Source organism: Oncorhynchus masou, chromosome 10 (assembly GCF_036934945.1).
Source record: "Oncorhynchus masou masou isolate Uvic2021 chromosome 10, UVic_Omas_1.1, whole genome shotgun sequence".
NCBI lineage: Eukaryota > Metazoa > Chordata > Actinopteri > Salmoniformes > Salmonidae > Oncorhynchus > Oncorhynchus masou.
The window spans coordinates 19,553,385-19,579,884 of NC_088221.1; the positions used below are offsets into that span (position 1 = coordinate 19,553,385).

General features: G+C 42.9%; 1 protein-coding gene across 1 annotated transcript in view; it reads right to left on the reverse strand.

The window, feature by feature from the left end:
• slc4a3 (solute carrier family 4 member 3) overlaps window positions 1-26,500 on the reverse strand; it is a 56,140-nt gene that overhangs the window by 9,209 nt on the left and 20,431 nt on the right. Inside the window, exons 5-18 of the mRNA XM_064976133.1 lie at window positions 21,839-21,981; window positions 20,975-21,155; window positions 20,708-20,843; window positions 14,351-14,531; window positions 12,432-12,540; window positions 10,632-10,816; window positions 10,210-10,438; window positions 9,881-10,096; window positions 9,342-9,490; window positions 8,866-9,060; window positions 8,583-8,786; window positions 8,260-8,349; window positions 6,173-6,339; window positions 3,668-3,921 (exon numbers count right to left, since the gene is read on the reverse strand). Of these exons, the coding sequence (XP_064832205.1) occupies window positions 3,668-3,921; window positions 6,173-6,339; window positions 8,260-8,349; window positions 8,583-8,786; window positions 8,866-9,060; window positions 9,342-9,490; window positions 9,881-10,096; window positions 10,210-10,438; window positions 10,632-10,816; window positions 12,432-12,540; window positions 14,351-14,531; window positions 20,708-20,843; window positions 20,975-21,155; window positions 21,839-21,981 (2,439 nt within the window). The remainder of the gene's footprint in view (window positions 1-3,667; window positions 3,922-6,172; window positions 6,340-8,259; window positions 8,350-8,582; window positions 8,787-8,865; window positions 9,061-9,341; window positions 9,491-9,880; window positions 10,097-10,209; window positions 10,439-10,631; window positions 10,817-12,431; window positions 12,541-14,350; window positions 14,532-20,707; window positions 20,844-20,974; window positions 21,156-21,838; window positions 21,982-26,500) is intronic.

Sequence of the window (26,500 nt, forward strand, 5' to 3'; positions counted from 1 at the left end):
ACCATCAGGCACAACATTCTTTTGGAGAGATTGAAAACCCTAATTGGTCTACACCAGGTATTCCCAAACTGGGGTAATGCCGTCAGGGATACGCCAAATAAAAATATATATATATTTGTGGAGGACTTAATTCTTCCTGCTGCCGAGGATATGGTTGGGACAATGCTGGGGTAAAAGGCCAACAAAAACTATATAGACAATATCTTCATCAAACAACACTGTTTCACGACGCATCAGTGACATGGCAGGAGATATTTTGAAACAATTACTGCATACAAGCCAGTGAATTCTATGCATTACAGCTGGTTGAGTCAATAGACTGGCACAGCTCCTGGTATATGTCCGTTATGTTTATGGGGGGACAATTAAGGAAGACATCCTCTTCTGCAAACCACTGGAAACCAGGACAATAGGAGAGGATATTATTATATTGTTAAGAACTGGACAGCTTTGTGACATAAAATGGACATTGGTGGTCAATATGTGTTGGTACTGATGGCACAAAAGGCATGACAGGGAGACATGGTGGAGTGGTAATGCACGTGCAAGCAGTTGCTCCCGATGCAACTTGGGTTCACTGCATTATCCACCGAGAGACTCTTGCTGCCAAGGGAATGCCTGACAGCTTGAAATACATTTTGGACACGACAGAGAAAATGGTTAACTTTGTTAAATCAAGGGCTGTGAACTCTCGTGTATTTTCTGCACTACGCAATGATATGGGCAGCGACCATGTAATGCTTTTGTGCTCGTTATTAAGAGGCAAAGTATTGACACTTTTTATTTATTTATTAAGAGACGAGCTTAAAGTTTTATTGACTGACCACAATTTTCACTTGTCTGACCCCTTGCACGATGACGTGTTTCTCACATGACTGGCCTATCTGGGTGATGTTTTTTCTCACCTGAATGATCTGAATCTAGGATTACAGGGACTCTCCGCAACTATATTCAATGTGCGGGAATAAATTGAGGCTCTGATTAAGAAGTTGGAACTCTTCTCTGTCTGCATTAACAAGGACAACACACAGGTCTTTCCATCATTGTATGATTTTTTGTGTGCAAATGAACCCAAGGTTATGGCCAATGTCAAATGTGATATAGCAAAGCACCTGAGTGAGTTGTGTGCGCAATTACGCAGGTACTTTCCCAACTCGGATGATACAAACAACTGGATTTGTTATCCCTTTCATGTCCATGCTGGTCATTTATGAACATTTGAATATCTTGGCCATGTTCTGTTATAATCTCCACCCGGCACAGCCAGAAGAGGACTGGCCACCCCACATAGCCTGGTTCCACTCTTAGGTTTCTTCCTAGGTTTTTGGCCTTTCTAGGGAGTTTTTCCTAGCCACCGTGCTTCTACACCTGCATTGCTTGCTGTTTGGGGTTTTAGGCTGGGTTTCTGTACAGCACTTTGAGATATCAGCTGATGTACGAAGGGCTATATAAATACATTTGATTTGATGTCCTGCCTCCAGTCCACTTACCGATATCTTACAACAAGTGGTTCTGTAAAAAATTGAATTGAATCAGAAGCCTCTGCCAAATTTCTAGATTGGACTGGTCTCAGAGTATCCTGCCTTGGTAAATCACGCTGTTAAGACACGGATGACCTTTGCAACAACATACCTATGTATGACAGGATTCTCGGCCCTCACTAGCATGAAAACTAAATACAGGCACAGACTGTGTGTGGAAAAAGTCTGAGACTCTCCAATACAACCCAACATTGCAGAGTTATGTGTCTCATTAACAACTTTTTTTTAATGAACAAATAAGGTTTTACATGTAAGGTGTCTAAGTAAAGAGCGAGATTATTTATTATTATTATATGGGGTCTGGTCCTATAAGATTTCTTTGTCACTTCCCGCGAGCCAGGTTGTGACAAACTCACACTCATTCTTATATTTAATAAATGTATGGCAAAAAACAGCTGGAGGCTGGGCTTTCTCCTATAGAGCTACATGTTAATTGAATGGTCTGCCTATCCATGTGAGAGACACATACTCGGTCTTGACCATTATGTCTTTACTGAAGACTCATCTCTTCAATAGGTCCTATGATTGAGTTTAGTCTGGCCAAGGGGTGCAACCAATGGACTGGAGTGACGAACCGCCCTTGCTGTCTCTGCCTGGCCAGCTCCCCTTTCTTCACTGGGATTCTCTCCCTCTGACCCTATTATGGGGGCTAAGTCACTGGCTTACTAGTGGTTTTCCATGGCATCCCTAGGAGGAGTGCGTCATGTCGTGCCACGCTTTTTTCGCTATACTCGACTTGAGTGGGTTGATCATCCTGTCTGGTTTTGCAGCCCTTCAGGCTTGTGCGGTGGAGAAGATCTTAGTGGGCTATACTCAGCCTTGTCTCAGGGTAGTAAGTTGGTGGTCTATTGATATCTGTCACGACTTCTGCCGAAGTCGTTGCCTCTCCTTGTACGTGCGGTGCTCGGCGTTCGACGTCACCGGTCTTCTAGCCATCATTGATCCATTTTTCATTTTCCATTGGTTTTGTCTTGTCTTCCCACACACCTGTTTTCAATCCCATTCATTACCTGTTGTGTATTTAACCCTCTGTTTCCCCTCATGTCTTTGTCAGAGATTGTTTATCGTCAGTGTAGTGTTTTTGTATAGGTACGCGACGGGTCTTCGTACCCATATTTATTCATATTCATTTGTCTATTTAGTGTTATGGAGCATGTTACTTGGACTTTATTAAAAGACTCCATTTAACACTCCGTTTGACTCTCCTGCGCCTGACTTTCCCTGCCACCTATACACATATGCCTGACAATATCCCTCTAGTGGTGTGGGACTGTGCTTTGGCTAAGTGGGTAGGGTTATATCCTGCCTGGTTGGCCCTGTCTGGGGGTATCGTCGGACAGGGCCACAGTGTCCCCCGACCCTCCATGTCTCAGCCTTCAGTATCTATGCTGTAATAGTCTATGTGCTGGGAGGCAAGGGTGAGTCTGTCCTATCTCATGAATTTTTCCTGTCTCATCTGGTGTCCAGTGTGAACTTAAGTATGCTATCTCTAATTCTCCCATCTCTCTGTCTGTCTCTGTCAGAGGACCTGAGCCCTATGACCATGCCTCAGGACAAGCTGGCATGATGGCTCCTGGCTGTCCCCAGTCCACCTGGTTGTGCTGCTGATCCAGTTTTTGCTGTTTTTGCCTGTGGCTATGGAACCTTAACCTGTTCACCAGACGTGCTATCTTGTCCCAGACCTGCTATTTTTGACCCTCTCTCTCTCTTTCTCTCTCTCTACCGCACCTGCTGTCTCGACCTCTGAATGCTTGGCTATGAAAAGCCAACTGACATTTAGTTCTGAGGTGCTGACCTGTTGCACCCTCTACAACCACTGTGATTATTATTTGACCCTATTGGTCATTTATGAACGTTTGAACATCTTGAAAAACGATCTGGCCTTAATGGCCATGTACTCTTATAATCTCCACCCGGCACAGCAAGAAGAGGACTAGCCACCCCTCAGAGCCTGGTTCCCTTCTACGTTTCTTCCTATGTTCCTGCCTTCATTGGGAGTTTTTCATAGCCATACATCTGCTGGGCTTTATAAGTACATTTGAATTGATTTTGATCAATGACACCTTCCTTCACATCACACCAGGGCCTACATCCAATCCTTTCCAGAAAAACAGAATCCTCCTCACCCACGAGCACGGCAACTACCAGGCCCGTCACCCGCTGCTCCTTCACCTCCTGGATCATAGGCTTCTCGCCAGGCGCTGTGGCCTTGCTCATGACAGTAAGGGCGTTGACATGCGTGACAGAGCGCACAGTGGCGGCTGTGAGCCAGGGCAGGCCTAACAGAGGGCACATGGCGCCCAGTGTGACAATGAGCAGCAGGTCCAGGTGGAAGCCCGATCCCTTGACCAGGCGACGCTCCTTCTTGCTGACGATTAGTCTAGGATGGGAGGATGGAGGAAGAGTAAAGAGAGGGGTGGTAAGGAATGGGTAAGGAAGGTGTAAATCACACACACCTGTACACATACATTCACACATGCATCCACATGCATGTTTACACATACATGCATAAACACATATGTGCAAAATCACATGTATGTTCACACACACACAAGTAAACACCCAGCACACGTATGCAGCCCAGGTCACAACATATAGAAACAAGCACTATTTTCATGTTCTTATTTGTTTAGTATTGTGCCTGTGATATAAAGTCAGTAATCTTCACTCTACTCCAATGTGATTGGTAAATGCCAGAGAAGGAACAGATGTCAGTTGGTTAATCAGTATGGCCTGCAGCCAATTGATAGTTGACATTGTTGAACTTGCAGTACCTCCAACTCTGTTTATAGATTTGCTTCACAACATCATCCTACCAAAAACTGGTTTCTCGATAGCAACCCCTACAATGATATCACCATGGTTACCCAACTAGCACGTATGAGACAACATATATCCTCATCGCCCAGACGGCATCCCGAGCCGTGTCCTCAGAGCATGCGCAGATCAGCTGGCTGGTGTGTTTACGGACATATTCAATCTCACCCTATCCCAGTCTGCTGTCCCCACATGCTTTGAGATGGCCACCATTGGTCCTGTACCAAAGAAGGCAAAGGTAACTGAACTAAATTACTATCACCCCGTAGCACCAGCTTCTGTCATCATGAAGTGCTTTGAGAGGCTGGTCAAGGATCATAACACCTCCACCTTGCTTACCACCCCAATAGGTCCACAGACGCAACACTGCCATAACACTGCACACTGCCCTATCCCATATGGACAAGAGGAATACCTATGTAAGAATGCTGTTCATTGACTATAGCTCAGCATTCAACACCATAGTACCCTCCAAGCTCATCATTAAGCTAGAGGCCCTGGGCCTCAACCCGGCCCTGTGAAATTAGGTCCTGGACTTCCTGACGGGCCACTCCCAGGTGGTGAAAGTAGGAAACAACATCTCCACTTCGCTGATCCTCAACACTGGGGCCCCACAAGGGTGCGTGCTCAGCCCCCTCCTTTACTCCTAGTTCACTCATGACTGCGTGGCCATGCACGCCTCCAACTCAATCATCAAGTTTGCAGATGACACACCAGTAGTAGGTTTGATTACCAACAATGACGAGACAGCCTACAAGGAGGAGGTTAGGGCACTAGGAGTGTGGTGTCAGCAAAACAACCTCTCACTCAACGTCAACAAAACAAAGGAGATGATCATGGACTTCAGGAAAAAGCAGAGGGAGCACCCCCCCTACCCCCCCCTCCCATCCACATCGACGGGACAGCAGTGGAGAAGGTGGAAGGTTTTAAGTTCTTCGGTGTACACATCACTGACAAACTGAAATGGTCCACCCACACAGACAGTGTGGTGAAGGTACAACAGCGCCTTTTCAACCTCAGGAGGCTGAAGAAATTTGGCTTGGCACCTAAAACCCTCACAAACCTTTACAGATGCACAATTGACAGCATCTTGTCGGGCTGCATCACCGCCTGGTACGGCAACTGCACCGCCCACAACCGCAAGGCTCTCCAGAGGGTGGTGCGGTCTGCACAACGCATCCACCAGGGGTAAACTACCTGCCCTCCAGGACACCTACAGCACCTGATGTTACAGGAAGGCCAAAAAGATCATCAAGGATAACAAGCACCCGAGCCACTGCCTGTTCACCCCGTTACCATCCAGAAGGTGAGGTCAGTACAGGTGCATCAAAGCTGGGACCGAGAGACTGAAAAACAGCCATCACTAACACAGAGAGGCTGCTGCCTACATACAGACTTGAAATCATTGGCCACTTTAATAAATGGATCACTAGTCACTTTAATAACGTTTAAATATCTTGCATTAATCATCTTATATGTATATACTGTATTTTATACCATCTATTGCATCTTACCTATGCCACTCTGTCTTTGCTCATCCATTTATATATATTCTTCTTCCTTTACTTAGATTAGTTTGATTAGGTAGTTGAAGTGGAACTGTTAGATTACATGTTAGTTATTGCTGCACTGTTGGAACTAGAAGCAAAGCATTTCACTACACTTGCAATGACATCTGCTAATCATGTGTACGTGACCAATAACATTGTATTTTATTTTATCTAGTCTAACAAATGTGACTGGCATAACCATGGTAATTGACTCCCTCTTCACTTCTAAAGTGACACGTTACCATAGCAACAGGCAGCACTTACGAGGTGATCTGTGTCTCCATGAAGATGAGGATGAAGACAAGGAGGGCGGGCACCACCGAAGCCCCCATCATCCACAAGGGAAAGGGCTTCTTGTCACCGAATGGACTGATCAACCAGCCCCGCTTGTCAGGAGACGTGACCGAGAAACCAGATGGTACATTCAGCTTCTGTAAAAATTATAACGAGCAAGAACAGGACAGTTTGTTGTGAGTGACTTTGTTTTAAATGTTAAATGTGTATCAGGGATGTAGTTATCAGGGATGTAGTGGAGCCTTTAGATATGTGACTTGTTTCAGGAAACTAGGCGTTTGTCGCGCATCACTACTTCACAGGTGAGCCATTTGAACGTAAACATTTATGGGAGCAGAAATGCCTTCTGGAACATGCAAACTTTCATGTGCCTTAATAACAAACTTGTAAGCCATCTGTAAATACGAATACAATTGTTAAATTATGAGCCTAGATGGTTTAGCCAGGGAAAAAGTCAGCAACCTTCCTGCTGGCCATGATTGGCTGAGATAGTGAGTGGGCTGAACATCCTGAGAATTGATTTCGGATTGGTCTACCAAGTAGCACGCTTCTGTCTATAACACGAGCTGGTCAGTATGTGTAGGTAATCCTTTCTAACCCTGCTTTTTTGAAAGATATCACGAGGTAGAACTGCATAAGTGTTGCTCTCCACTTTCTGTCTGGAGGACCAAGTTTTGAAATCAGTGGAATTAGACTATGATAGCTAAGGAGACAGAGAAACTTCTGACGTTTGATTGCAAATATGCAGACGGAGTCGAAAAGAGAACACACTGGTGTGTAAAAAACCTGCCTCCGGATTACATCTTCAAACTAAGGGCATCCATGGCATCCGTGACAGAGATGGTGAAGCGTCCATCCATGTATATGGTAAGATAGTCTAGGTAGCTACATTTTCAGACAATTTAGATTTTCAGATTTTCTAATTTCGTCAGTCATTTTCATTTCAAGTTAAAGTCTATGTTAGCCAGCCAGCTAGCGGTAGCTGGCTGGCTAACGTTACATGTTTAATCTGTGTAGAAGTATTATTCATATCTAAGAGCCATTTGCATTGCTAGTTATAGCCTAATGTTAGCTAGCTAACATTGATCCTGGTTGGTTAGCTACCTGCAGATTCATGCAGGGTAGTAACATTATGAGATGGGATTATGGTTCATTGTTTAGCTAGAAGGCTAAATGTCTAAACAAAATACTCCAGTATGCAAGTAACCATTTAAATAGAATGTTCATGATGCCACTGTGACAACTGTCGATAGACATAGCTGGTAAATTCGCTCTGGCTATCTACTCCGATTTCAGAGTACTCTCGTCTGAGTGTGCTAGAGTGCAGAATAACTGACAAATTTACGAATGCTCAACACACGATGAATATGGCCGGTGTCAGTAAACGTTGGCAAATTAAATTGTTACCAGCAGCACAGTTGCAGTCACCAATGCTCTGGATAACGGTCAGAGTGAGCTGTTTACTCATTTGTGTCTGGAAGTAGCTAGCAAGCTAGCCAACATAAGCCAGTCAGCTTGAGTGCTTGACTGCTGTTGTTAGGGCAGAACGCTCAAATCAACCCTGCACCTCGGTCAGAGCGCCCAAAGTGCGCTCTAAACGCTCCAAGAGCAAAACGCTCTGAATTTACAAATAGACCATCTGACAGCACTATGAATTTACGAACGCCCAGAGCACACTCTGCACTCCAGATTAAATTTACGAACAGACCCGTAGTATAAACCAGCCTTCAGTCTTGAAATATTTGGTTGTTTAGTACATGGCCTCACATAGATGGGTGGGGCTAAAGCTTAAAAGGGTGTGAACGATGCCGAATGGGTGTAGACAAAGAAGAGCTCTCCAGTATGTGTACCAAAACATTCAAGGGCCATTTTATCAACTTTCAAAGCAGAATTACTTTTCCATTTTTCCTCAAATGCAGTGTATGCTATACCATTTTCTAGTCTCTACTTTTATTCAAATGTAAAAAACACAGTTTCAAATCTTGCAACATAAGACCGAATCAGGCCAGTCAGTCACATATACGGATGTAGGTGTTGGCAATGGCAGTTATGGTTACCTGGGTGTACGTATCGGGGATGGAGTAACTCAACAGTACAGAGAAGAGGATGGAGATGGGGATGCCAAAGTCTCCAATGACTCTTCTGGCCTGTGGGGATCACATGATAAAACAGAACATTCCAGATCATAGGGTCACTGCTATAGATTATACTGTATACGGTAGGTGTAGAATAGGAAGCCTATATTCATACTGCATTTTGTGATAATTGTTATTGTTATTAGTAAGGGAGAAACACTTGGACCAAAACCTATACGTTGGATTGAAATGAGCCCAGAGAAAACAAATGAGGGGTTTCTGAGAAAATGGCTGCCATAGGTTACCTTCCCGCCCAGGAAGCGACTATTGCGCAATTTCCTGAGGAAGAAGGCCACAAAGAAGGTGCCAAGCATAAGGACGAGAGACAGCAAGGCTGTGTTGGGTTGGTTTAGGACCGGGCCCCCGGGGTCTGTGGGGTTGATGAAGTCCATACCGGGCAGGCTGAGAGCAGGCGGGTAGCTTCTCATCAAAGGATGCTCCTGGAATACCTGGAAGATGGAAAAAGGCTAAATACCACATCTGATGTGTCAGACTGTCCTCATGTAAAACATTACCCATTGGTTTTACCTTGATGAGCTTTGAGAAGGTCTCATAGATGAAGATGAGTGAGATGAGGAAGGCGAAGATCTCCTGGGTGAAGGGTGAGATGTATTTGACCAAGAAGCTGCCCTCGGCCGCTACTATCAACAGCACTATGAAGACGAGCCAGAAGCCAATCCACACCCGGCCAGTCAGGTACTCAAAGCCCTGGGCCTGGCAGAACTGAGGGTGGAAGAGGGACGGAGAGATAGGGAGGAAGAGAGGTGTGGAAGGGAGAAAGAGAGGCAGAAAGGGAGTGAGAATGGAAGAGTGAAATAGATATTTAATAGGCTCCGAACCGGGGCAAATGGGGTTTCAAATGGGCTGTGCAACATGAAGTAGCCTATTAGATACACATATCTAACGCTCTTAAGACCTCTTTTTAAAATGCTTTTAATTATCATGATTTTTGGATGATTTCTGTCCACCATCGCCCTGCTGTAAATGTGTTTATTTTCAGGCACCTTGTAGAAGGCCTCCTCAAACACCAGCAGTGGTCCTGAGAATCCGATGATGAGCAGGGGCTGTCCGGCCAACAGTGAGAACAGCACCCCCAGGGTCGCCGTGGAGATGATAAGCTCAGAGACTCCCATCATGCCCTCTGTTTTCTCTCCTGTTTAATTGGAAAGGTGGAAGGATATTGACTGAGCTGTAGTTTTTAAACTTCCTTTATGTATCTTCTCATTCAGTAACAGCTACTTTCGAGTTAATGAGAACACTATTGAATATTGTACAATATTAGTGAACTAATCAGTATCTAAAACCTACAGTGACATGTAGAGGTACAAGTGAATTGTGAAAAACAGCTAGCTATGTTGTCGCAAACGTTTTTGGCAATGGGGTGTTATATTAAGCTAGCTGGTTATTTAGTTAGCTAGCACTTTATGGAGTACACATCCTCCTAGGACAGCAATCAAACATTTCATTGTTTGTTCTGAAACGTCGGTGAATCACATTCTTGAGGTAGAAGGAAAACAAATATGTGCCGGCAAAGCTCTCTTACCCAACAGTCCTCCGAAGGTGATGGTGGGCGAGAGGGCTGCGAAGTAGATGAAGATGATGGCGGCAATGCACTGTGAGTCCAAGGCGTCCTTGATGTCACTGGCGTAGCGTGGGTAGCGTCGCCTGATGTCATGGATGAGGCCCCCGAATGGGATGCCTGACCGCTTCATGGGGTCCACCTCCTGGTCCTCCTCTTCCTGCTCGTCCTGGCTCACCTCTGCAGTGCAGTGAAACAGACAGACATCCAGTAAGCCTGTGTTTTTCAATCTACTCCTGGGGAACTCCAAAGGGCTGCAAACAAAATAAAGAAATAAATACAATTATGATCACCTTTGACCTCCTGGTCTGTCCCGGGGGTGGCATGGGTCATGCCCTTCTTAATGTTCTCTCTCTCCTTCCTCTTGCGCAGCATCTGCTTCTGGAAGGAGGCTACCGTCTTTAGCAGGTCCTTGCCCTCCACGTCCGACGGGGGGATAACGATGCTGCAGTCCAGGAACTCATTGATGCCGTTCAGCAGGTCCTGCCGGTCATCCGCGAAATAAGCCACCTCGTGGAAGTTCTGGGGATGTTTTGAAGAGATGAGTAATGGTCTACAACATCTCATTGACCCAGACTAAACCTCTTTTTTTCCCCCAGGACTTTTAATCTGTCTGGGAAACCAGACCTAAATGTTTGTACTATTTGTACCATTTACAGCTGAGAGGAATTATGGGAAAAGTTGTGTGCCATGTTTTTTTTTTCAGGTCAGCTACCTTGTCAGACATCAGGGTGGAGAAGGAGCGTCCGATCTCGTGATAGTCCATGTTGGACTGAGCGGGGCCGAGCAGGGCAAAAAGGAAACGGACTGGCACCGGCACCTCCAGGACCGACTCCAGCAGCACCGCCTCACTCAGCCTGACGAAGGCCATGGCCGGCTGCTCCAAGAACTCCACACACCCTGAGGAATGACACACAGTTAAGGATCTTTGGAAACAATGCTAATGCTAATAGGTAAGGGGTAATTGGTGAGGGCTAAGGGAGGCAAGCTCGGCAATATTGCAGCCAATGGGTGTTTCCAGGGCAAGCCATTTTACCTGAGAAATTGCACCACACATCTGCTACTACTGTTAGTGGAGAGATGAGTTGTGCCAATTAGAAATTAAATCAATTCTAACAATTGGTACACACCGCCTTAAGGCTGACATGTGAACGGACAGAGCCAATACTTACACAGGCAAATGTAGCCCTGAAAATAAATGTACAGTACATCCAAATGCATGTTTCACACACACATATAGTACCCGGAAAACGTTTGGACTCACCTATTCATTCAAGTGTTTTTCTAATTTTTTAAAACTATTTTCTACATAGTAGAATAATAGTGAAGACCTCAAAAGTAACCCAAAAAAGTGTTAAACAAATCAAAATATATGTTATATTTGAGATTCTTCAAAGTAGCCACCCTTTGCCTTGATGACAGCTTTGCACACTTTTGGCATTCTCTCAACCAGCTTCACATGGAATGCTTTTCCAACAGTCTTGAAGGAGTTCCCACATATGCTGAGCACTTGTTGACTGCTTTTCCTCCCACTAAGAGCAAACCAGATGGCGTATCTCTGCAGAATGCTTTAGTAGCCATGCTGGTTAAGTGTACCTTGAATTCTAAATAAATCACTGACACTGTCAACAGCAAAGCACCCCCACACCATCACACCTCCATGCTTCACAGTGGGGACCACACATGTGGAGATCATCCGTTCACCTACTCCAAAAAAACAAAAAAAATCACATTTGGACTCATCAGACCAAAGGACAGACTTCCACCGGTCCAATATCCATTGCTCATGTTTCTTGGCCCAAGCAAGTATCTTCTTCTTATTGGTGTCCTTTAGTAGTGGTTTCTTTGTAGCAATTCGACCATGAGGGCCTGATTTCGGCAGGGTAGCCTAGTGTTTAGAGCGTTGGACTAATCACCAAAAGGTTCCAAGTTTGAATCCCCGAGCTGACAAGGTACAAATATGTCGTTCTGCCCCTGAACAGGCAGTTAACCCACTGTTCCAAGACCGTCATTGAAAATAAGAATTTGTTCTTAACTCACTTGCCTAGTTAAATAACGGTAAAAAAAAAAAAAAATTCACGCAGTCTCCTCTGAACAGTTGATGTTGAGATGTGTTTGTTTCTTGAACTCTGTGAAGGATTTATTTGGGCTGCAATTTCTGAGGTGCAGTAAACTCTAATGACCTTATCCTCTGCAGCAGAGGTAACTCTGGGTCTTCCTTTTCTGCGGCGGTCCTCATGAGAGCCCGTTTCATCATAGTGCTTGATGGTTTTTGCGACTGCACTTGAAGAAACTTTTAAAGTTCTTGACATTTTCCGGATTGACTGACCTTCATGTATAAAATATACATTGCTTAGATTAACATTTTTTTAGTTACTATATGATTCTATATCTGTTATTTAATTGTTTTGCTGTCTTTACTATTAGTCCACAATATATAGAATAGTAAAAAATAATGAAAAACACTCATGTCCAAACTTTTGACTGGTACTGTATATATACTCCTTGGGCTTACCTACTAAGACCACGGTTGCTTCGGCGTCCTTGGGAATTTTGGCTAAGAGTTTTGTGTGTTTGGTAACCTGATGGTCGTGAGCCGTCGGCAGGGGGGGGTGATGTGATTTCTGAAGTCACAAACCAGAAGAATGTTAACAGGTGAAGAATAAACATAAGGATGTATTTCATGCTAAGCCTGTGTAAGGCCTGTGCTAAACAAAAGCTTTGCCAGACGGTCACAGAACATCCACAGAGGCTCTCTCCTTGGCATTTAGTTGATCCAAACCCCACATTTGTCAATTTTACAGACTGTTATGAACAGTCGTACAGTGTCCATCTAGCATTCATCTGCAGACACAAATCAACACAACGTCAGTGACAAAAGTACGAAATGGTAAAATCACTTTCAAATATTTTAATACGACTGGAGTTTTAGATTTTTATGAGCTGTTTTAAATTTGCCAAAGTTTCAAGCCACGGGGAACATTAAAGTTTCACAGTTAATGCATCAAGAAGTTTTAACAAGGAGCACCTGTAAGCTGACTAAGAACATCATTCATCTCATGTGGGTGGAGTGGCTAATGGAAGTTTTTTTTTGTCTCCGATTCCAAGCAATATCTGGGGTTTTCTGTTTCCCACTGTGGCTGCATTACTGAACTCAACGCATATCTCAGATTTGTTTGTAAACTCTAATATACACTGAGTGTGCACAACATTAGGAACACCTTCCTAATTTTGAGTTGCACCCCTTTTGCCCTCAGAACAGACTCAATTTATCAGACCATGGACTCTATAGAAAAGCACTCCACAGGGATGCTGGCCTATGTTGACTCCACAGTTGTGGCAAGTTGGCTGGATTTCCTTTGGGTGTTGGACCATGTTTTATACACAATGGAAACTGCTGGGTGTGAAAAACCACACATAGACAATCCATGTCTCAAGCATTAAAAATCCTTCTTTAACCTGTCTCCTTCCCTTCAACTACACTAATTGAAGTGGATTTAACAAATTATATCAAAAAGGGATTATAGATTTCACCTGGATTCACCTGGTTAGTCTATGTCATGGAAATAGCAGGTGTTCCTAATGTTTTGTACACTCAGTGTGTGTGATATACAGTACTATACAATGGAGAGAAAAAATTGAATATGACATACAGTATTGTATTTCTATTTCAAGGTGGAATTTTAGCAATATCTCTGTGCCTCAGAACGTGAAATCATCTACTCAGACCATTCTTCGTTTGTTTTCAAAGGAATTGGACAAGGCCATTGAGCCAAGAAAAGGTGTATTATGTCCATCTGAATAAATATTCAGGCTTGTAACTGAGACACAAAGACGCAGACACAAATATCCAAAAGGCTAACAGTATCGGACCAATAGCTTTAAAGGCCCAGCGCACTCAAAAAATTTGATTTTCCTCTGTTTTATATATACTGTACTTCCACACTATGAGGTTGTAATAATAATGTGAAATTGTGAAAATGATGATAATATCCTTTTAGTGTAAGAGCTGAAACGACCGCCTGAAATTTCAGCCTGTTTTGGTGGGATGGAGTTTTAGCCTGCCTGGTTACATCACCAGGCAGTAAATTAGTCAATAGACTAATAAGAGAATTCCAAACCTCTCTGCAAATAACAGCTGCTTGTTTTCCATTTTCCACTCCCCACTCATACCACTCAGACAGTCCCAGAGAAATGTTGCTTGAACAATGGCTCTTTGCTAAGAAGCTATTCTTGTTTCTTTTTGAAAATGTTAATTAAAAAAATCACAGTAAGATACTTAATTTTGACCCAGAAATCATTTGATATTGAGATTAAAAAACGGTTGTATTGGGCCTTTAAACATACATCTCCAGTCCAGCCTATAGACATGCACAAGACTAAACAGAAAAGCAACACTTTGCCCACGCCCCTCATAAACAAGCTCACAAACACCTCTTTGTCATGGTCTGGTGCTTTGTTGTCGTGGTAGTGGTGGTGGACCGCTGCATGGTCTTCGGCCACAAGGGGCAACGCAGTGTTGGGAACGTGGTTGTGGTTGCGGTGGAAGCTGCCTTGAAGGCTGTTACTAGAGTGGTTGCGATGGCAGAGGCCCTCCTTTTCGTCGTTGGGGTGGCTGGAAGCAGGAGACACAGGAGGTTGTATTACAGTCGGGAGTTGCCATGCAATAAGACTGGAACTTCATGAAGGTTGCTATACAATATAAAGTGGTTATTATGCACTGCGATGTTAATATGTATTGTGTCCATTCAAGAAGTGGATGATAGTTAATGGAGTCAGTATCAAAGGAAACAAATCCTCCATATCCTCTACATACCGTCCAACGACTCTTATTAAGGATATGTTACGAAGACTCTTATTGAGGACATGTTATGAAGACTCTTATTAAGGATATGTTACGAAGACTCTTATTGAGGACATGTTATGAAGACTCTTATTAAGAATATGTTATAAAGACTCTTATTAAGGATATGTTATAAAGACTCTTATTAAGGATATGTTATAAAGACTCTTATTAAGGATATGTTACGAAGACTCTTATTAAGGATATGTTATAAAGACTCTTATTAAGGATATGTTATAAAGACTCTTATTAAGGATATGTTATAAAGACTCTTATTAAGGATATGTTACGAAGACTCTTATTAAGAATATGTTATAAAGACTCTTATTAAGGATATGTTATAAAGACTCTTATTAAGGATATGTTATAAAGACTCGTATTAAGGACATGTTATAAAGACTCAAGGATATGTTATGAAGGCTTTTATTAAGGATATGTTATAAAGACTCAAGGATATGTTATAAAGACTCAAGGATATGTTATAAAGACTCAAGGGTATGTTATAAAGACTCAAGGGTATGTTATAAAGACTCAAGGGTATGTTATAAAGACTCAAGGGTATGTTATAAAGACTCAAGGGTATGTTATAAAGACTCAAGGGTATGTTATAAAGACTCAAGGGTATGTTATAAAGACTCAAGGATATGTTATAAAGACTCAAGGATATGTTATAAAGACTCTTTAATAAATTGACTCAAACTATTCAAGTGGGTGACACACTGGTGGTTTTCTATGTATTCCATGGAACACACTGGATTGTGTTCGGTGTGCTCCTCTAAAACAAGACAGCAATGTGTGTGTGTGTGTGTGTGTGTGTGTGTGTGTGTGTGTGTGTGTGTGTGTGTGTGTGTGTGTGTGTGTGTGTGTGTGTGTGTGTGTGTGTGTGTGTGTGTGACCAGGCCCCTCACAGCACACAGACAGTTTGATCACACTCACACTCCGGTCCAGAGGTGAGATCACCTCCATCATTAGGTCCGTTTGGTCTTGTTACCCGTCTCCCGAGTTGGACACAATAGTTCAACAAAACAAAAGAACAAGGTGTGCCACCATACCGAATTGTGCTCAAGCAGCACCCAGAGAATCTTTAAACGGGAATGAGTAAGCGATGAGCTAAATTCTACAGCCACCTTGATGCATTTCTTTCCACATCATAAATTCCTATCTTGGACTGGCTCAGCCAATTCGAAGGCTTTTCCCATGGAAAGCAGCTGGTGACATGGTGGAAAATGTTGCTGAAAGGTTGCAACTGACGGGGTGTGTGCAACGAGGCCTGGTGGCGGAGTGTTGATGACCGTCTGTTGTGTGTGTGTGTGTGTGAGAATGAGAGAGAGAGAGAGAGAGAGACATAGTTTAATATATTCAACTAAATGTGTGTGTCTGTGTGTGTGTGTGTGTGAGAATGAGAGAGAGAGAGAGAGAGAGAGAGAGAGAGAGAGACATAGTTTAATATATTCAACTAAATGTGTGTGTCTGTGTGTGTGTGTGTGTGTGTGTGTGTGTGTGTGTGTGTGTGTGTGTGTGTGTGTGTGGTGCACTTATAGTGAATCTGTCTAAATGGTTGACAATGGTTCAATCTGGCCCAGAGTTTGCTCTATGGTTGGTGACAGAATGCCAGGTGACTTGTCACTGACCCCTGGTGTAACATGGCTTACAGGGAGGTTGGCACTTGGCACCAGAAGAGACACACTAGGCAGGTTTCAGTTCTGGGATGAAGCCACAACCCAAGTTTTGACAACAATGCCTGGGATAAATATAACTGCAAGTACATTTGTCCTCAAGCTTCACTGTTTTCCATAAGAGACAATGACACTATTTTGATATTGTCCTTTCTGACTCTGAAATGTGTAGATGGTGACCTGTACCAATTTAAACATCAAACAGCATAATAGCAACCGGTATAAAAGAACACACTAATATAACCCAGCAATTGATCAACTTCAGACTACACAATAGGCCTAGTAGCCATTACTTCATCCAATCATCCAAAAAGCATACATACCATTTAGGTAAAAATGGATGATTGCTTGAAGCAAACCCAGGAACACACCACAACATTAGTAAGAAAACCATGGCTGCTGAGTCTCTGCAAACCATTAATGTTCCACCACAGAGTACCTCAAGACACCATGCAAGGTGAATACTGTTATGGCCAAACATGGTACCATTCTGTCCTCTTCTTTACTGGAGGGCTTGTGTCGGGATCTGGGACCAAGCTGGGCCTAGGGACCAAACTGGGCCTAGGGACCAAACTGGGCCTAGGAAAACTGAATCTGAGTACAGAGACAGATAGAAGAGAGGGTTCACACAGATTTGAAAAGTGCGTGCTTGTGTGTGTGTTTATGCATGCGTATGTTGGAATGAGGCCACATGTGCCTGTGTCCCAACTTAAGGCGACTTCCTGGGTTGTATTCAACTATTGCAAGCAACCACATTGAAGGCAACAAAACACATAGGAAAAGTCCTCCTCTATCCTTCAGTCATGTACTCATACTGCTCATCCCTCAGCCTTAAATTCAAATTGACTGCTGACACTCATCAAGTCTTTTCTCCCTATATATGGGGTGGCAGGGTAGCCTAGTGGTTAGAGCGGTGGACTAGCAAGTTCAAACCCCCGAGCTGCAAGGTACAAATCTGTCGTTCTGCCCCTGAACAGGCAGTTAACCCACTGTTCCGAGGCCGTCATTGAAAATAAGAAATTGTTCTTAACTCACTTGCCTAGTAAAATAAAAAATAAAAAATAAAATATAAGGCTTGTTGAACTCTATCATGTGCCGCAAATACTAATAAACCAACAAAAGGGCTTACCAAGAAAAACTTCAAAAGGACTAATTGGAGACTGGATAGATAAAGCAATGGAGGCTGGAGGGGGAAGTGGGTGAATGGGGCGGTTGCCGTTTGGGTGATACTCTTCAGTATTTTCATCTAGGACCGAAATGGTTTCAATTGTTTGTGATGATTTAAAACAGTCAGATCCTTCATTTAACCAGGGAAGTCAAATTGAGATTGACATCTCTGTCAAGTGAGATTTAGAAAAATGTTTTAACTGGGCTATGTATTTAGTATTGATCTCCCACTACTTATTCTATCATTTGGTTGTAGGTCCAACTATAATCACTATGTGCATCCCAAATGGCACCTTATTCCTTAAATAGTTCACGACTTTTGACCAGAACCACAGAGCCCTATGTGCACTAGGTAGGGCAGGGGTCTCCAACCCTGTTCCTGGAGAGCTACCCTCCTGTAGATTTTTGCTCCAACTCCAGTTGTAACTAACCCGATTCATCTTACTAACCAGCAGATTATTAGAATCAAGTGACCTATATTAGGGTTGGAGGTGACCTATATTAGGGTTGGAGATGACCTATATTAGGGTTGGAGGTGACCTAGATTTGGGTTGGAGGTGACCTAGATTAGTGTTGGAGGTGACCTAGATTAGGGTTGGAGATGACGTAGATTTGGGTTGGAGGTGACCTATATTAGGGATGGAGAAGACCTAGATTTGGGTTGGAGGTGACCTATATTAGGGTTGGAGGTGACCTATATTAGGGTTGGAGAAGACCTATATTAGGGTTGGAGAAGACCTATATTAGGGTTGGAGGTGACCTAGATTAGGGTTGTAGATGACCTATTTTTGGGTTGGAGCCACCGTCCTGAACCTAGAGGACAGTAGCTCTCCAGGAACAGGGTTGGAAAGCCCTGCCATATGGAATATGGTGCTGTTTGGGACAAAGTCATGGTCTTTCATTCTCTTTATGAGATCTGATGGAGACTTAGGGATGATGATAAATACACTTGAGGTCATATATTATAGACAGTGCATACGGAAATTCATGATGAGAGGAACTACCAGCAACATAACCTATGTACAGTGCAGAGGTCATCCGATTAATCGGAATGGCCGATTAATTAGGGGCGATTTCAAGTTTTCATAACAATCGGTAATTGGTATTTTTGTACACCGATTGTGGGTGATTCTTTTTTTTAAATGTTTTAATTTAACTAGGCAAGTCAGTTAAGAACACATTCTTATTTTCAATGACGGCAGAGGAACGGTGGGTTAACTGCCTTGTTCAGGGGCAGAACAACAGATTTTTACCTTGTCAGCATGGGGATTCGTTTTTGCAACCTTCCGGTTACTAGTCCAACGCTCTAACCACCTGCCTTACATTGCACTCCACGAGGAGCCTGCGTGGCAGGCTGACTACTAGTTACGCGAGGGCAGCAAGAAGCCAAGGTAAGTTGCTAGCTAGCATTAAACTTATCTTATAAAAACAATCAATCTTAACATAATCACTAGTTAACTACACATGGTTGATGATATTACTAGTTTATCTAGCGTGTCCTGCGTTGCATATAATCGATGCAGTGCCTGTTAATTTCTCATCGAATCACAGCCTACTTCGCCAAAAGGGTGATTATTTAACAAGCGCATTTGCGAAAAAAGCACTGTCGTTGCACCAATGTGTACCTAACCATAAACATCAATGCATTTATTTAAAATCAATACACAAGTATATATTTTTAAACATGCATATTTAGTTAATATTGCCTGCTAACATGAATTTCTTATAACTAGGGAAATTGTGTCACTTCTATTGCGTTCCGTGCAAGCAGTCAGGGTATATACAGCAGTTTGGGCCGCCTGGCTCAGTGCGAACTGTGTGAAGTTCATTTATTCTGAACAAAGACCGTAATTAATTTGCCAGAATTGTACATAATTATGACATAACATTGAAGGTAGTACAATGGAACAGCAATATTTAGACTTAGGGATGCCATCCGTTAGATAAAATACAGAATGGTTCCGTATTTCACTGAAAGAATAAACGTTTTGTTTTCGAAATGATAGTTTCCGGATTCGACCATATTAATGACCCAAGGCTCATATTTCTGTGTGTTATTATGTTATAATTTATTCTATGATTTGATATTTGATAGAGCAGTCTGACTGAGAGGTGGTAGACAGCAGCAGGCTCGTAAGCATTCATTCAAACAGCACTTCCGTGCGTTTGCCATCAGCTCTTTGCTATTCTTCAAGCATTGAGCTGTTTATGACTTCAAGCCTATCAACTCCCGAGATTAGGCTGGTGTAACTGATGTGAAATGGTTAGCTAGTTAGCGGGGTGCGCACTAATAGCGTTTCAAACGTCACTCCCTCTAAGACTTGGAGTAGTTGTTCCCCATGCTCTGCAAGGGTCGCGGCTTTTGTGGAGCGATGGGTAACGATGCTTCGAGGGTGGCTGTCGATGTGTTCCTGGTTTGAGCCCAGGTAGGGGCGAGGAAAGGGATGGAAGCTATACTGTTACACTGGCAATACTAAAGTGCCTATAAGAACATCCAATAGTCAAAGGTACAGTATATGAAATACAAACGGTATAGAGAGAAATAGTCCTATAATTCCTATAATAACTACAACCTAAAACTTCTTACCTGGGAATATTGAAGACTCATGTTAAAAGGAACCACCAGCTTTCATATGTTCTCATGTTCTGAGCAAGGAACTTAAACATTAGCTTTCTTACATGGCACATATTGCACTTTTACTTTCTTCTCCAACACTTTGTTTTTGCATTTTTAAACCAAATTGAACATGTTTCATTATTTATTTGAGGCTAAATTGATTTTATTGATGTATTATATTAAGTTAAAATAAGTGTTCATTCAGTATTGTTGTAATTGTCATTATTACAAATATATATTTTCTTCAATCAGCCGATTAATCGGTATCGCCCTTTTTTTTCGGTACCGGTATCGGCATTGAAAAATCATAATCGGTCGACCTCTAGTACAGTGCATTATATATACAATTTAAAAAAAATATTTAATCAATTTTAGAATAAGGTTGTAACATTGGAAAAAGTGAAGGGGTCTGAATTCTTTCCGAATGCACTGTGCTATTTTATGTGGGATAGTCCTCTGAGCTAAAGCCTGGGCAGCTGACCACTCACTGGTGTTTGAGCAGCAGGGCACGGAGCACGTTGGCCCGGTCCTCCGCTCTGATCTGGTCTGAGATGATCATGGTCTCCACCACCAGGTGAGCAATACCAGGCAAGGTGGTCTGCTCCAGGTCCAAAAGGACGGCACCTTATGTGGGATGGCAGTGGGAGAGTGAAGGGCACAGATTTACTACCTATTGTAGTGGAATTTCAAAGTTTTATCAATGGTCAATTTGTGATTGTGTGTCTGTGTGTTTGTGTGTGTTTTGTGGGCGTCACCATGTGTGATGGTCCTGCGGAGCTCCAGCAGACTACGGAAGGAAAGCGAAGCCACGTGGGGTTTTCCCCAGCGGTCTGTCTCCTCTTCCACGTCCTCCTCAAACTTGATCCAACGGGCCGTCTCCTTCCAGCGCATTTCCTGGTTCTTATCCACTATCAGCTCATTGAGTTCCACAAACACCTATAGAGACCAAACAGACACCTAGTTATCCATGACTTCCCATATGGCTCATCTTCTCTTTTTCTTTTCTTTGTTTGCTCAAGAACTGAGAAAAAAGTTGAAAATCTATTGAATGGAAAAATGTCAAATTCAATTATATTAAAGTCTATGAAGTAAAGCAGAATGTTTTCTTATTAAGTCTAAGGAAAAAGCTTTTGGTCTAATTGACATGTGTGCTTTGCACTGTCGGAGACTTATTGAAATGTTTCTACAAGGAATGTTCTTGGAGCACATAGCGAGCTAACAGAGTCGATGTTAGCAACAACCTTCCTGGATCATTAAAGGGACCAAATAGACGGCGATCACTCCTTTGCCAGACTATGACATCATACGAATGGGACACAAGGGAGCGACTCAGATAACACTTTGATAGAAATAGTACACAAAGTTAGAAAATATGTTGCAAAGGTCACTGATTAGATTATACAGTCTCAAAATAGATCTTCTAAGTGTTATGACTGAGGGCTTAGGTCTACAGTATGTCGTGACTCCAACTGTGAAGTGAAGTTCCCTGGCTTTAGATCTGCTAAATGTTTAGTTAAGCAATTACTAGGAAGATCCTATGTTTTCAATGATTTAATATTTCCAATTAGTCAATTAATCAATTGACCAATCAACTGGTGCCGTGGAGTCTGCTCTCTCACCTCATGGGTCTTCTTGTCAGCCGTCCTCTTCTTCTTCACGCTGGACAGTTGAGAAGAGCTGTTGTTGGTCTGGAGGAGCTGGCATCGAGATGACTTCTTCACCAGGTGACGCCTCACTCCAGGGTTGTCCTCGAATCGGTGACCTTAAAGCACAACAACAGGAGCAATTATTAATGACACTGGGAGGTCAGCTGCAGAAAAGGTCAACTGTGTTCACTCGAAGGCGTAGTATCGTACACACTCAGGTTGTACGAGGCATTTGACATGTGTTTTTATTTGTCTGCACAACACAACCGTTGTGCGGTGTCACATATTGTTTTTGCAAATATCACAACTGTTATGTCAAATGTGTGTGTGTACCAGGCAAAAGACTGGCTGAGTACTGTCTCTATGGGGGAGCTCTGTCTTATGACAGAGAATAATAAATCAAACTGATTATAGATGTCTATTAAAAGCGCAATAAGCAGTTGAAACAATAACAAAGCGCACTCCCTGCCCCTGTTTCAGTAAAAATCTGCGGGATAGGGCTGGAGAAATGTAACCACTCTCAAATTCATGTTTTGACGCTTTAGTGTTTATTTACATTTACTTTGCTTACAAACATTGGAGCAAAACAAGCTTATATTTTGGGTTCTGACTGGGTACTTCAATGGGTACATAATCATGATGGTCGATTGCCCATTTAAAGTTTCCATGGGAAATAAAGGGAAAATACGGCACACAGTAGGTACGTGGGGTAACAGAGGAGCTGGGCAAACAGACGGGTCGTTATGTTGGGTGGTTTTTCGCCCACCACAGACCTTTAGAGAATAAAAAAAGCCTGATTCAATTTGAAGCTCTTCAGGCCACAAACCATATTTTATTGAATTTTGCGTAATTGATGCTGTCTACTCCTTAGGAGCGGGGCCTGGCGATGTGGGTGGAACGAGGAAGAGGACACTCTAAGGACAAGGGTGTGTGTGTTCATGTGTGTGTGTGTGTGTGTGGGGGGGGGGGGGGTAGATGCTAGTTACACTGCCAATCAAAGGGCTGGTTTTGCAGACACTCTGGGGAGAAGGCCTGGCCAGACCACCTCTAGACCTCAGCTGTTTTGTGTTGTGTTGTAGTCACACCCACCACAGAGTGTGCCATAAACAAAGTCTAGGAAACAGGTTGTTTTGTTCCCTCTCTCATCCTCCATCCCTCTGACCCCAAGTTCATCCCTCCATCCTTTTATTCTTTCATTCTGTGGTGTTGTTCAGGCAATATAATCATCATAACAAACGCTCTATGCTAACAGGTTTGGGAGTGCTCCCAGGGGTAACTCGGTATTGAAGTGGAAGAGACACCCTTTGGCTGGACTCGCTCTGAGCTTTGCTAACTAAGTAAAAGTTATTCTGCTGCTCGTAAAGTGCGCAGCAAATTCCCCAGTGTTGAATGAACACTGAAAGTGTGAACCCATATAGACACTGAACTGTGTTGAACTAATACACTGCTTCGTAAAGCTTTATTTGCATATTTCCCAGAGTGCCTTCCTTTTCAAGTAAATTGTAGAGTTACCACCCATGACTGAATTTGTTAGTGACAAAGACATGGTTGTTCCATTCATTAATTTTCAGTCCTATGAACTTTACAAAGTGCAATCCTAAGTGAATGTTGTCATGATATTATATTGCAATCTATTTCATGAGGCCCTACACTCTAAACATAATAATGAACTCTGTAAGTGTTGAATTAACACTTATTGGAGTAAAATAACCCCTTGTGTTGGTGTTAACACTTTTCAACATGGAATTCGAACCCGGGTCCAACAACTGTCAACCCAACATCTTAGTCATTGTGTGAAAAGATCTGAACCTCTTGATGAGGTCTATAGGTGTTGGGTTAAGGTTGCTACAATATGCATGTAACTTTTGTATATACATGTGAATTCAAGTCATCATCATCATAACTTCCCAAAGTATTGCCTGTGATCTTGAGTAGCTTCTGAATGCCCCGTCTGTAGACGCTATCTGCACTCTGTGCCCCTCTAATACCAACTCTATGCCCCCCTCCTATGACCTACATAACCCCACTTCTCTCCCTCTGTGCCCCTTCTGTGCCCTATTTGTGCCAATGAGTATGCCCTCGACAACCCCACTTTTCTCCCTCTCTGCCCCCTTTGTTTTCGATTCTACAATTACCAGTCTGGATGGAAAAGATTTGATACAGATTAACACAGTAGTGAACATAGTGTATGCCCTCGGTAACCCCAATTATTTGCCATAGTAAGCGACCAGTGTCTGTCTCTCCAATGTCCTCTGTAGCACCCCGTGCAGCTTCACCCTCTGTAAATCCTCTAATGGCCCTTAGTGTGGAACTCATGTCATTCTGCATTCTGTATTCCACTGCTCTCTCTGTAGCCCCTCTTTTAGTGAGTAGTGTGTATATGTGGTTTACACATCTTGTATATCGTCAATTCCTGGCGGCAGCGTGACTTTCCCAATTAGGACAATAGAGATATTGATCAATCAACATCATCATCTTTCAGCTGCAACACAGTCGACCACAAGCTTCCTCCAGTAGCTACGGTCACTAGCAAGGTTTGCAATTTGACGTGGTTGTGAATGATCAATAGGTGACTCTTCTATGGGCCCATTAGTAACCCTTGTCCCTTCTCTTTTGCATCTCTGGGAATGCTCTGTAGCTAGTTATATCCCTTAGATAACCCGCTTGAGGCACCTATATGAACCCAGTAGAAGGTGTAATGTATATTCAGTATGTATTATCTATACAGAGGGGCAGAGAGCCATCACCAAAGTCAAGCAAAGAAACCAGATGATGAACCAGAAAACAGATGACACTTCTCTTAACACCTGTCCCCTTTCTCCCTCTTTCACTCTCTGATGAGCTCTTTGGGTCCATTCTGGTCATCATTGGACACCAGTGCCCACACTGTCATTGCGACCAGCATCGAGGTAACCCTCACAGCACTACTGCAGAAGTGTCCAAATCCAGTGAAAGTCATAGAAACAACAGCATAGTTTGTCTATGGGATTTCTTTCTGCTCCAGTAAAGGAGGGGCCCAGGACTGAACAGGGGCCACATGATCAATAGTTTAGCAGGGGACAGCGAGGGATAGAGAGGGTTCCAATTCACCCAGGCCAACCAAGCATTGGCAGAAATGAGCTTGTATTTATTGCTCCATACAATCAATAAAAACAACTCTGAATTCTCACTAATCAATTACCAATATCAGGGCTTTCCACCAAAAGAGATGAGTGCTACTCCTCCACTTTAGACTCACATTCTCCATTCGTTAGTATGGAAAAATGTACAGTTGCTCTGAATTACTGTAGATGAGTGAATGGGAACGCTGATGTATTTCAGCAAATGGAGCCATTTATAGCCATGGGAAACAATGTAAGCTGAAATGTATGTCAATGGAAAAACAATCAACCAAATACTAACTAGCTGTATCAATAGTCATACTTTATCTCAGGCGTAATTGAATGAGAACAAGGTACTGTATGTGCTTCTAAGAATAAAACAGATTATAATATTGGCAAATATGAGCCTTATCTGGAAACAGTATACAACAAAAAAAAATTCATGATTCAATTTTCCAGTCACATTTCATAGGCCTCTACGAGAGTAATTACCAGCAACATAACCTATGTACAGTGCATTCGGAAAATATTCAGACCCCTTGACTTTTTCCACATTTTGTTACATTACAGCCTTATTCTAAGATGGATTTAATAAAACATGTTCCTCATCAATCTACACCCAATGCGATGACAAAGCGAAAACAGGTTTTTAGATTTATTTGCACATTTATTGCAAATAAAAAACAGAAAAACTTTATTTACATATGTATTCAGACCCTTTGCTATGAGACTCGAAATTGAGCTCAGGTGCACCTGTTTCCATTGATCATCCTTGAAATGCTTCTACAACTTGATTGGAGTCCACTTATGGTAAATTCAATTGATTGGACATGATTTGGAAAGGCACACAACTGTCTTTATAAGGTTCCACAGTTGACAGTGCATGTTTGAGCAAAAAGGTTGCAGTATCTGCTTGAGGGGTAATGTACACAGCTGTGACTATAACCAAAGAGAATTCTCTTGGGAGGTAATACGGTCGGCATTTTACGGTGAGGTATTCTAGGTCGGGTGAACAAAAGGACTTGAGTTCCTGTATGTTATCACAATCGCACCCTGAGTAGTTAATCATGAAACATACACCCCCGCCCTTCTTTTTCACGGAGAGATATTTATTCCTGCCTGCGTGATGAACTGAGAACCCAACTGGCTGTATGGACTCAGACAATAAATCCCGAGAGAGACATATTTCTGTGAAACAAAGTATGTTACAATCCCTGATGTCTCTCTGGAAGGAAATCCTCGCCCTGAGCTCGTCAACTTTATTATTCAAAGACTGAACATTAGCAAGTAATATACTCAGAAGTAGTGGGTAGTGTGTGTGCCTCCTGAGACGGACTAGTAGTCCATTCTGAGTATCTCTTCTCTGCCGGAAATGTTTTGGGTCAGCCTTTGGAATCAGTCCATCAGAAAGAAGATTCTCTGGTCTGCTGAAACCAAGATTGAACTCTTTGGCCTTAATGCTAAACGTCACGTCTGGAAGACACCTGGCACCATCCCTACGGTGAAGCTTGGTGGAGGTAGCATCATCCTGTGG